At 32.0% G+C, this 13,052-nt stretch overlaps 1 protein-coding gene across 3 annotated transcripts in view; it reads left to right on the top strand.

The window, feature by feature from the left end:
• Positions 1 to 13,052, top strand: part of LOC145296124 (phosphatidylinositol-glycan-specific phospholipase D-like) — a 92,803-nt gene that overhangs the window by 31,547 nt on the left and 48,204 nt on the right. For 2 of the 3 annotated variants that reach the window (XR_013869970.1, XM_080142275.1), the window contains exons 6-8: positions 2,742 to 2,790; positions 6,255 to 6,324; positions 11,781 to 11,888. Coding sequence is in view for 2 of the 3 variants with exons in the window: in XM_080142275.1 (XP_079998401.1) it covers positions 2,742 to 2,790; positions 6,255 to 6,324; positions 11,781 to 11,888 (227 nt within the window). In the remaining variant the exon portion in view is untranslated. The remainder of the gene's footprint in view (positions 1 to 2,741; positions 2,791 to 6,254; positions 6,325 to 11,780; positions 11,889 to 13,052) is intronic. The other variant, XM_080142276.1, reaches the window with a different exon arrangement.

Genomic DNA, 13,052 nt, shown 5'->3' with positions numbered 1-13,052 from the left:
GACAGACAGACATATAGCCGTTTATATATTAGACCTGAAATTCTTTTGAAAACTATTTACATTAATAATCATTTTATATCCGTAGCGGAATTGAATTAGGGAAATTGGGTACTTGTACAGTTCAATCAACACATTAAAAAATGAAAATATCGAAAAAAAAGTTTAAATTGTATGTATTCGTTATGGAATGAAGTTCTCTGAAAAAAATTTCACTTAATTTCATCTAGTAGTTTTTTTTTTTTTTCTTTTTTTTTTTTTTTTTTTACAGCAAAAAAAACAATTTGTTATGATACCGAGCAAAAGGTTCGATTTTTTTTTTTTTTTTTTTTTTTTTTTTTTTTTTTTTTTTTTAGGAAGGAAAGCTAGTATTAAAGATGGGGAGGAAGTATCAGCGCTTTAACTGGAGTTATCTCCCCGTGGCGTGTTCTACAATTCAAACAAAAATTAAAACAAAATCCAAAATGTCTGCCTTCGTATTCTCATAAAAACGTGTTTTTCCGCTGTAAAAGAACAAAAAAAAAAAACTACTCGATCAAATTAAGTGAAATTTTTTTTCGGAGATCTTCAGTTCAAATCGGATACATACAATATATAATTTTTTTTCGACATTTTCATTTTTTAATGTCTTGATTAAACTGTACAAGTACCGGAAATTGAATATGTGGTGAAAGTAATGAAGAAAGTGACTTATACAAACGGATGTGCCTCTTTCTCTCTCTCTCTCTCTCTATTCTGTAAGGTGACGGAATGAAGGAAGGAAAGAGAAGGAAAAGATCTTCGTTTGTAGAAGGCTCAGTATATATATATATATATATATATATATTTTTTTACAGTGGTCACCACTTATCAAGGCCTGGAAGCCACTCAGGGGTAAGGGTTATTGCAAGTACATTACGTTAGTGAGGAGATTTGATGAAGTGTTTACTTAAGGGGGGCGGTTCATTAGGAATTTGTTAACGTTGGACTTGAACACATCCAAGTTGTAGTCAGATGGGAAGCAGGCAGACGGAACAGAGTTCCACAGGCGTGCAGTTCTAAGAAAGAAGCTTTGTTCATGGAATTCATGTTTTGATTTAGGTACAGATAAAGAGTGGGGAAATTTTTGACAGTGGATTCAGCTAGACGGGTGTTTTTCGTGAAAGATTGGCAAGGGGGGACCATAGATTGGAGTTCAGATGAGTACCTGCCATGGAAATAACGATAAAACAAGGATAGGCTCGCAACGTCTCTTCTGTGGGAGAGAGGTTGCAGGTTAGAGAAAAGGGCATCCCCCACTAAGCCACTAAGTCTATTTTGTACTCTGTCAAGGCAGGATAGGCTGTTTTTAGCAGCTCCTGCCCAGATATGGCAGCAGTATTCCATCCTTGGACGTGCTTGGCTTTTATATAGATAGAGAATTGCATCAGTAGTGAGATATCTTCTGGAGCGGTAGAAGGATCCCACCATCTTTCCAGCGACCTTGGCAACAGACTTGATGTACGTATTCCATTTCAGATATGGCATTAATTTGTATAGGACGATAAAAACTGCGATGAAAAAAGATGAGTTGAAAACACGATGAGCAGTTTTTAGAAAGAGAGTACGGACAGTAGAAATTACAGTTCAAGTTAGTCGAAACAAATATTTTTCTTCGTTTAATTCTCTTCTCTGTATTTCTATTCACTATCTTATCGTTTTTCATAAGTTTTGGATATATTCATTACTGCGACATGACAATAAAGTGGATACCATTCGTTTTACTTGGAAATCAATATTTCGAATTTCGCTATTATAACGAAGAAGCACCTACATTTCTATTGATTTAAAACCGTTTCCTTTTTAAATATGTCGTAAATAAATACAATGAATATCAAATTCTACAAGTACTTTAACGGTGAATGCTTCAACGAACTGCAAGCACTTGTACACCCTCAACGTAAATACCCCCGCCAAACCTGAAAAGCAGGTAAATCTCACCCCTTCACAGTAGAGATCTCTAAATGTAAGGGAGCCTTCTATTCCAGTAGTTTCTTCCCCAGACTAGACTTTGGAATTCCCTTCCAGGTCCCTGTTTCCCCAACTGTACTGACATGCAGAAGTTCAAATGTAACATGAACCGACATCTTGCTGCCCAACTCCCTACATAGTACCCCTGTAGCTTATGTCCCTGATAGTAGCCCCCTACATGAAAGTGGCAATGTGCCTTGCTTGGGGTGAAAATGTAATAAAAAAAAAAACAATTGATCAGTTAATGAGAGCCTTTGCTTCACACAAAATAGTTGATCCTAAATTTCCAACCACAATATGCAAACTGGATCTTATTTCAAGAATATCAAACCCTACTTTTTGTTTACACAAAAGTATATTTGTAAGATATGACTGGTGACCTCTGTAATCTTTCAATTTGGTTGTTGGCTAAATATTTTGACTTTTTCAATTATTAGTGGAAATTTATCAAACTTTTTACCAATATTAGTTTTAGTCCAAAATAATTGTGTTTGCAACAATCTTATCTGAAAATTATTTTTTGATTATTTTCTCAGATAAATGAAAAACATAACCTTTCAAATTGCAATTTAGAAAAATGACAAAAATTGTGATATTTTTAATTTCATGATAAAAATCAAGGCTTTTTTGTTGTCCCTTAAACACAAGGAATATGATATTTTGAATTAATTTAATAATATTTGTAATTTGTATTAGACAAAATTGAATTTATTTTTTGAAATTTCCATCATTTTATTTAAAAAAAAATATTTCAGGTAAATTTCCATGGATCATTTTCAGAAGCTCATCCCTGGGGAGACATTGGTAAGAAATATTTTTTCCTAAATTATACAGTGACATCCATCGTTTATAAAAATTTGCAATCCATTTTATAATCCAATCATCAATCAATGTTGTTTAATCAAAGGAAAAACTCACTACATATCAAGGCCAAAAGGCTAACTGAGGATAAGTGATGATTACTAATGATAGTGGAAGTGTATTTTTTAAGAGGACGGTTGCACAAGCATTTGCTTCATCATCATTTTACGATTGCAGTCGAGATGATGGAGTTTGGTAAACTCCATCTTTTTATATGTCTGTTAATGTGTGTAAACGTAACCACTACAAACATTGGAAAACAGAAATCATTTGTCTGTTCGTTTGTTTGTTTGCATTTTTCTCGATAATCATGTCTTAGATTTTTTTTTTAATTTTGCACAAACATTAGTAATGGTGGAAGTAAATTTTTTACTCATGGAGGGGAACCTCACATGCTCGGCTTGTTGTTTCTGCATTTTAGTAAATAAGTATACTCACATAACATTTATTTCCTTAAAAATTGTTTTCACAAAATTCTTTTCTTATTTTTCCTTTTAAAGAATAATTGGTTCTTTTTCATTATTTTACCGAAATTCAAAAAATGAAATATTGAATTTCAAGTGAAACCAATGGTATCCACTCAATTGTCATGTCACAGTAATGAAAATATTAAAAAATTATGAAAAACGGTAAGGTAGAAAATTAATTATTAATGAAAATTAGTTTTCGAAGATAATTAGCGAAAATTGAGTTTTGCAAAAAAGCAAACAAACCAGAGAGTTCAAGTCATAACAAAGGGAGGTAAATCTTTTCTGAAAACTAAGAATCTTTGGCAAATTTAGCAGAACTTAATTTTTGCTAATTGTCTTCAAAAACTTTTTTCATTAACAATTAATTTTTTACCTTATCGTTTTTCATGATTTTTGGATATGTTCATTACTGTGACATAACAATTCAGTAGATACCATTGGGTTTTACTTGAAATTCAATATTTCGATTTTTTAATTTCGCTCCAAATAATAAAGAAGAACCAAAAAATGGTGTAGTAAACAAGATGGAGTCATTGCTTGGGGGGACCAAACGCTAAAGTGAACATTGGATGAAAGATAAATTAATTTGGTAAAAAAATATTAAACAAACCTGGTTCATCTAGGGAAATTTAAAAAAAAAAAAAACAGTCAAGGGAGGTAACTCAACAATAAAAGTAAATAAATATTTACTAGATTTATGTTGTAATGTCTATGAATTCATGTTAAAAATGATTTTTACCTTGTTTTTCGTGATTTTTGGATATGTTCATTACTGTGACATGACAATTCAGTGGGTACTATTGATTTCACTTGAAATTTAATATTTCAATTTTTGAATTTCGCTCCAATTCGTGTTAAAAATGATTTTCTTTATAAAAATAAAACTACTTGATCAATTTGTGTGATTTTTGGAACATGATAGTTTCGGTTTGTCCTGGGTATTTACATCATGCAGATTTTTCTTTATTTTTATTTTTTGATATTGGGGAAATTCTGGACAAGAACCCAGCTAACTAACAGAAATTTATTATTTTAGTATTGGACTCCTTTGAGATGAGTAATTTGTATATCTATTTATTTGTGGACTGTTATCCTCATCTTTATAGTTGTTGATTCCCAACGTTTCGGCCATCTATTCCTATTGTCTTCGTCAGGTGGTTAACTGCGATGGGGTAGGAATGCTGAGTCTCTTAACAGTATCCTCAGTACTGCCTTCCATAGTTGTCGTCGTCTCACCATGTTTTGGTCAATTAATTCTCTGGCCAGCTTTGGGTAGGATTGAAACGGTTATCTTCAGACAATGCTCCCCTGGAACCATAGAAACTCAATGCCTCTATCCACTGCGCCACTTCGATTAAGAGACTCAGCATTCCTATCCTGCTGTGGTTAACCACCTGACATTCAAGGCGAGAGGAATAGTTGGCCGAAATGTCATGAAACGACACTTATGAAGATAAGTCTGCAAATAAGTAAATAACGGAAAGTTGTATCACAAAAAATGTCTAGATTGGAATGGTTTTTATTTTGATTAATAATGATGAGTTTAAATTGATTCAGGAGTATTTGAATGTGAGAGGTTGAAACTCTTTTCTTTTTTTTACGAATTTAAAAACTAATTTGCTTCTGAAGTTTTTTTAATAGGAGTTAATAATCTATAAATATAAAAGCGAAAATGTATATATGTTTGTATGTGTGTTCGCTTTTTCTGTATGTCTACAAAAGGCTTTTTTCAGAGAAGCGGTCGGTCGCTTCACAACTTTTTAAAACTATTTATATCACATATAAATCGTAATATCTCACAGTTAACAACGAAGCTCGCCTGTCTATTTAATTTGCTTGATTTCGGGAAGATAAATATTCAACATTTGTCGCTCGCCGCATGTGGGTTAGTCTTTTTCCTATAACATCTTGGGAAAATAAAAATCCCGCAGTCAAACTTGACTTCATTAACTCATTAAAGCGTGCACTTGCCAAATCCAAGTAATTAAATAAATTCAAACGTGTTTCTGTTTGCATCTCGCGGTGGGGCAATGGTTAACGTCGCACTTTTTTTTTTTCACACTTTAATTTACAACTTTGCCTCAACGGTTCGGGTTCGATCCTCATACTTACCTACAAAAAAATTTTTTTTTTAACACCACCCCCCCACCCCCGGAGTTTCCACACACACCTCCAAACACCCAGGCAACGCCGGGTACCCCTCGCTAGTATCCTTTAAAAGCATTATTTCATACGGTTAAAATAAACTTTTGAAAAACGAGTAACGCAGTAAATTTAAAATTTTTTTTTTTTTAATGAATATGAAAATTTGTATTATTTGGATTCTTCGGAATACTGTTCTAATCTTGAGTGTCATTTTCACAATGTTTCGGTCGACGTAACATCCAACCTTCCAACAAAGATTACATCGACCAAAATGTGAAAATGACACTCAAGACTAGAACAGTAGTTCAAAGAATCCAAATAATACGAATAACCAATCTTCATCTCAAAAATTCAAAAACAAAATATGGAAATCATTTTTTTCTAAGACTTTTGGTAGAATCCACCATAATCATCGAAAACTTTGTAATATTTTATTTTTCATATTTTCTATTTTTTTACTTCAGTTCATCTCAAACAAGGCACACTACGACTTAGAAGTAAGGGACATCCTAAGTGGGGAGCTGTGTAGAGAGATGTTTGTTTACATTACATTTAAATTTGTGTATGTTCAGACAATTCTCACCTCGAACCGTAGAGATTCAGCATCTCTATCCACTGCGCCATGGGCCCCAAAGTAGGAAGCCTTCCATATTTTTTTTTTTTTTTTTAAACTAGTTTTAAATCTTTGAGAATTTTTAGTTTCAGTTACAGACACTAAAATCTCTAATGCGTACAAATCATAGAAGACGTAATTTTTATGTTTTTTTACGTACGTATACTTTTTCTTTTTAGGTGGCGATGTTATGAATGCTTATGAACAGAATATTACTTACACTCCAAAATGGTTCGATCGACATTCATGGTAATTATTGCTGACTTTTTATTTGTTTTGGCATGATACTAAACTGTCTTGGACACCCTTGGGCAAGGTGTTTGTCCCTACTCTAATACATCAACCCAATCTGAAACTGACCTTCACTTCAGACCTTGAATGGAATGGAATGGCTTGCATAAAATCCATTCTCAAAGATGCTGAAAAATATGTTTGAATCTTTCTACTGCTCCAGAAATTATCTTGCTCCTGACACAATTCTCTACCTGTACAAGAGCCAGATATGTCTTAAGATGGAGTATTGTGTGCACATCTGGGGAGGTGCCGCTCAAAGCACCTTTTCCTGTCTATACAGAGTATGGATGGGCTGGCTGAAACGTGGCAAAACAACAACTGAAGATGAGGATAACAGTTTAAAAAAAAAAAAATGAATACACAAATGTAATTTATTCATTTTATTTTTAGACGATTTTTATTTATCATTCATTTTTTTTTCCATATTTTATTTAATTATGAATTTTTTTAAATACTATTTTAATTTAACATTCATTTTCTTTTTGATATTTTATTCAATCATGAATATTTTTTATCTTTTCTGTTTATTCAAACATGCGTTCAATTTATTTAATTTTAATTTATCAAATCTTCAATATTTTTACTTTCACTATTATTTCTGTAAAAATAATTTTAGCAAAAAAGTATACAAATAAGCATATTTATTTTTCTTTTAAATCTGTTAATAGATATTCATATTTATTATATTTAAAAAAAAGTTTCCTTTTGACCTACATTTTTAGCAGAGTGTTTAAATTAACTAAACTGTTTATTTCTGAGCACTTTCAAAACCAGGTGTCGTTTGGGTGAATAAATGTACACTATCCCTTATCATCATTAATATTATTATAATCATAATTAATATTATTATAATTATGATTAGTATTATTATAATTAATATACTTATAATTAATATTCTTATTATTATAATTAATATTAATTATAACTATTATAATTATAATATAATTAATATTTTTATTATTATCTATATATTAATTTGCTTGTCCGTATGGTGTCACGTCATCATCATCGCAAACATTAATTAATGAAACGCGTCGTCATCATCGCAAACATTAATTAATGTGAATTATCTCCCTTTATTGTTCAATCTTTATCAGATAAAAATCATTAACCCCTTTTATTTCCCAAAAGTTCCCGAACAAAAAAAAATAATAATAATAACTGTCTATTTATGGTTCCGGATTATTTTAAAGACAATTATGCATAGAAGTTTAAATAGTATAGTATTTTACTTACATTTTTAACGATGTCTTCTGTTTATTATTGTAGGAACGCTTATTCTATTTTATTCAGTAATAAATATATTTTTTACATTTAACGCTACGAGTACGTTTTTTTTTTGTTTTTTTTTACTGTGCCACTTTATGTTTTTTTTTATTTACTTTGGAGTGAGCCTTACACAACAAAAAATATGTTTAGAAATACATGTTACAAAAGTCAAGAATTAATTAAATAAATCACCAAAGTCACCATTCGCAAATACACTGAATAACACAGAGTCCAAACATATTTTACGTCTTGTTCTGTTTTGTTTTTGTTTTACGGCATATCAATCCTTTTTCGTGTTATTTAATGCCGAATCGAGTCATTTTGTAACATTTATGCAGCTTCACGTTGTTTACATAGTTATTACTTATGTTTTGTTCGTTTTATTTTGCTTCTTTTACAGGCATTCATCTTCTAATGCCCACCGACAATTTTTTTTTTTTTAATATGAAATAAAACAGTGTTTCATTACTAACGATTTAATTTATTTAAAGAAATATTTATTTCCTATTTAAAGATTTTCAGTATATTTTATTTAACTGAAGAATTTTTCCATTATTTTTATTACATTGTTAGGTAAAGTTTCAGAATAGTTAACCCCCCCTCCCCATATTAAGAATGGCTTTCAGCATGATTCTTACAATAGCGGTATTAAAGTTTTTTTGGTAAATATCCAGATACGCTACTACAGAACACCGACCACTCTAATTTGTTTTTTTTATAGGTAATTGAGGTCGCTGACAACGAATCTGATAGTCAAACTTGGAGCAAATTTACTGTTTGCATGGCATTAACCCCCGAACCCACGAATAACTTTCCACTATTTTGCAGCATGAACGACGGCTTGCTTGACCTAGCAAACTGCCTTCTCACATGGCGTATCAATCAAAAAATTACGGACTGACATTTTTTTAATGACTTATAGTTAAAGAAAAGTACAACAAATTGGGGGACTTTTTTTTTTGTCTCGCGTAGTTTTTAATGTGGTTTACAAAAACATAAGCACCAAACATCTTTATGTTTTTCATTCTTTTTTTACGGGAGGGGTATTCAATTATAGAACTTATGTGGCTTAATAGGTGCTTTTGCAGTTTAGTTAAACGTTTTTCCGTAAGTAACGCACCGACATTTACCAATTAGTACACCATTTAACATTTGCCGAAGATTTTACTGTCTACATTGGGGGCGCGATCGGGGGAGGGGCAAATGTGATGTTGGGGCGCGCGTGCCCCAACATCACATCCCCCCCCCCCCGCTCGCGCCCCCAATGTACACAGTAAAATCTTCGGAAAATGTTAAATGGTGTTCTAATTGGTAAATGTCGGTGCATTACTTTTTGAAAATTTGAAAATTCTATGTTCCAGGTAAAAAAAAACCCAGATAAATTACCCCCCCCCCTACTCCAACTTGGAGTGCTTTCCTTTTCTTGTTTTATTTCTTTTTCAGCTAATTTTAAATTTTCCACCCAAAAAGTGGTATAATGTATTTTTGAAAATTAGAAAATTCTATGTCCTGGAAAAAAAAAATCCCCTCCCCCAACGTAGTTTGCTTGGTGAAGCCGTCATTTATGCTACAACGTGCATGCGCGTAGCATAAACGGAAGCTGCAAAATGGTGGAAAGTAGTTCGTGGGTTCAGTGGTAAATACCATGCAAACGGTAAATTTGCCCCAAGTTTGACTATCAGATTCGTTGTCAGCGACCTCAATTACCTATAAAAAAACAAATTAGAATGGTCGGTGTTCTGTAGTAGCCTATCTGGATATTTACCGTTTTTTTTTTTTTTCTTATTTTAAAACAAATTATAAAAAAAAGATACAAGACCATTAAATTTTTTTTCATTAAATCGCTATTTAGGTGAAGGTTCAAAATAGTTAACCCTTCTCCCATAACCGTTTTTTTATGCAGTAAAATACTTTGTTTCAATAATTATGGTTTAAATAAATATTTATTCCTTATTTAAAGATTTACAGTATATTTTATTTAACTGAAGAAATATTTATTGTTCATACATATATTTTTCCTTTATTTTTTTTTACATTGTTAGGTGAAGTTTCAGAATAGTTAATCCCCCCTCCTCATATTAAGAATGGCTTTCAGCATGATTCTTACAATAGTGCTATCAAAGTTTATTGATTTTTCTTATTTAACAAAAATTATAAAAAAGATACAAGAACATTTTAAACATTTTTTTCGTTAAATCGTTATTTAGGTGAAGGTTTAGAATAGTCAAACCCTCTCCCCTTATTAAGAATGGCATTTTATTCTTTCAGCATGATGCTTACATTTTTCTTAATATAAAAAAAAGATACAAGAAAATGTTAAGCTTTTTCTTTTTTTTTTTAATTAAAATGTTAGATCAAAGTTCGGAATAACTTACTTTATAGCCAATTAGCCAGCTTACTTAACTATATAACATTGACAATAAATTTGATAGGTATAACCTACCTCACATCATTTTGATTATCGAAAAATCAAAATTTAACTGTACTTTGTAAGATTTACAGAAACACTTCATTTTCTATGCATGTAATACACAAGAATCTGAATATTATATATATTTTTATGGAAAAAACTTTTGTACAGAAAATTCAAAGTGTTCTATTTATATTATCAGGAAGTTGTGATGCATTAATTAAAATCTATATCAATAATTCGACTTAAAAAATATTTGTGAATTTCCAAATCTTCATTGAATAAAATTCAAAATGAATAGAAAAGTCTATCGCATATGTAAAAGTTGACAGTTGCTTATTTAACTTCATTAAAAGCCATCAAAGTCAACTAAGAGCTGCTCAATATTCTGGCTTAATGGATCATTTAGCAAGGAATGAAGATGGTCATTCTGGTGTACCAGTTATTCTACCATCTACATTTACAGGAAGTTCTAGGAATCTACAACAGCTTTATCAAGATGCAATGGCAGTTTTCTGTGACCTATTCATTACTTACACATGTAATCTAAAATGTCCTGAAATATTAAATAACTTGGGGGTCATCAGAACTTGCACAAAATCGATGTCAGCAATGTCACACAGTTTTTTAAATTCACAATCTGACTCCCAAGAACCTGCTGACTGACCACTATTCTCACTCCAAGCAGCTGATCGACGTCCCTGTCACCGCCTTAATCATCACCAGCATTTCCTGACAATATCAACAGCATCAGTTACGATCGCATTGACCTTCAATAAAAGTTTAAACTAAAGTTCTTTGTTTGTTCTACTTGCTTCCATACGTTCATTTTTGTAAGGAATTTCTTACTGATGTGTTTTAAAAGATTTTAACTACCATGGAATTTCCACGGGTCCTGCTAGTAATAATTATTCTTATTATAATCATAATTATTATTGTTATTATCATCATTAATATTGCTACCCCTGTGTGAGTGTGTCTACTTTATAACATCTATAATGCAATTTTACCCAATTTTCTGTAAAAATTACTTTCAACTATAAATAACTTTCTACTCAACGAATTTTCATAATGTTTGGATATATTACTATTTTCGGCATGACAATTAAGTATGTAGTAGTGTTTTTTGCTTCAAACGACATATTTAAAAATATCGATCTGTGACTGTATTTTAATAAGCATAAAAAAATTTCCTTGTGCTGTCAAAGGTCGGCCAGCAGCTATCTTCAGGTGAAGATAGTCAATGCTGGAGCGTCCGGTGGACAAGGACAGAAGTGGGAGAGGGATGTCTTTCGTTGATGCTTTTTAGGTTCTCTCTACTGACTGACCGTGATTCCCAAAAAGGACTAAAAAATTTTCTTAGAGGACAGATGGAATCAATACGTTCTGCAAGCTGATTGGTCAGTGTTTAAACCGCATAAGGACATTGATTGGCAGGAGAAAATTAGTTTTTATTTCATTCATGCCTGCTATTATATATCCACCTGTAAATGCTGATTCTTGGATTTTGCCTTCTCTGTCAATGTCTCCACAGCCTAGAGCAGTTACTTAGCGACAGTGTATTTCCATTTTGGATAGTATAACCTTTGCAGTTTCCTTCCAGCCAAGTGCGTATCTGTGCCAAGTACATTCATGTCAGGTGACATTTCTGGTACATTTAGCCCGGATATTCAATAGTAGTCTAAATAATCCAGGCATGTTCTTAAAGATATTATTTATCCTACAATTCCAGGTATATTCCAACAACGGACTTGTTCAATATTTACCAGGAACTCTATGGCATGGAGAAAATATCCGAAGCTGTTATTCTGGAATGTTTCCTTGAACTTTATCTTTCAAGGTGAGGCCATTTCATTAATGTTAGTTTTCTTTTAATTCTGAGTATTCTAACGTTTTGGCTGATGTAACCTATGACTTTCAAGTATCTCTTATCTGACTTGGGAATCTGTAATTAAATTTCAATGTAATTGTTACGACAATAGAATTGCCATCAAGGAGGAGATAATTCCTTTTCTGTTTCAGGTGGAGTTATCTTCTCTGTTTTATTAGAAAAATGATTATAAATTAAAAAAAAGAATTTTTTGAAGTTGCGATTTTTCACTGTAAAATAACCTTTTAGAAGATTGAATACAGGGGGAGATAACTGCATTCTATCATTTTAGTTGCTTTGCACAGAATACATTGACACTGTCTTTTAGGTCGGCCATCTTGCTTTTTTTTCGATATACTGCACACTTTTTTCTGAAAATCAGCTGTAGCACATCTACTGGATCATTATTCGTAATTTTTGGAATTTGTACTAATTTCTACATGACACTTAAGTACGTAATAATGTTTTTCCCTGAAATGCTTTTTGTTCAAAAATACACAGTTGAGTTGGATGACACGCTATAGTAAAGTTGAACGATAGAATTTCAATGTAACTGTTAGAACAATAGAATTGCAAGGGGAGCTAACTCTTTTTCTGTTTCAGGTAGATTTATCTTCTTTGATATCTGTTCTCTCTTGAAATGGCACAAGACAGGTAATTGCTGATGGAGATACATTGATTTTATCATCTTTGATATCTATTATAGGAGTTCTCATGTGGAGACAGGAGAATGGTGCAAAGATGCTGGAAGGTGGCAAAAATGAATCTGGGTAAATGCAGATAGAGATATAACATGTCTGTCCGTGATGGTTAAATTCAAATAATAGCAAACTAAGACTAATAGGTGTAATTTGTATCATTCTATGTCCTGCCTTCTTCTAAATAAAATTTCTACATCAAGTGAGTAATTTTCATTTCTTCCATAACTTTCTGTAATTCATGTGCTACACATATGCACACATATTCGTCTTTTGGCATAATCTTCTGCAAGGCAGTAATAGTTATGATATGCCAACACTTTGTATTCAGGTTAAGAGTTCAAAATAGACTTCGTAGCCTAGTGGGGGATGCCTTTTTCTCACAGAAGAGATGTTGCGAGCCTGTCTCTGCTTTATCGTTATTTTCATGGCAAGT

The sequence above is a fragment of the Euprymna scolopes genome, chromosome 16 (genome assembly GCF_053919585.1).
Source record: "Euprymna scolopes isolate OS-2025 chromosome 16, ASM5391958v1, whole genome shotgun sequence".
Classification (NCBI taxonomy): Eukaryota; Metazoa; Mollusca; class Cephalopoda; order Sepiida; family Sepiolidae; genus Euprymna; species Euprymna scolopes.
Note: the sequence above shows the minus strand (reverse complement) of the source record. Positions and strands in the feature narration are given on the sequence as shown.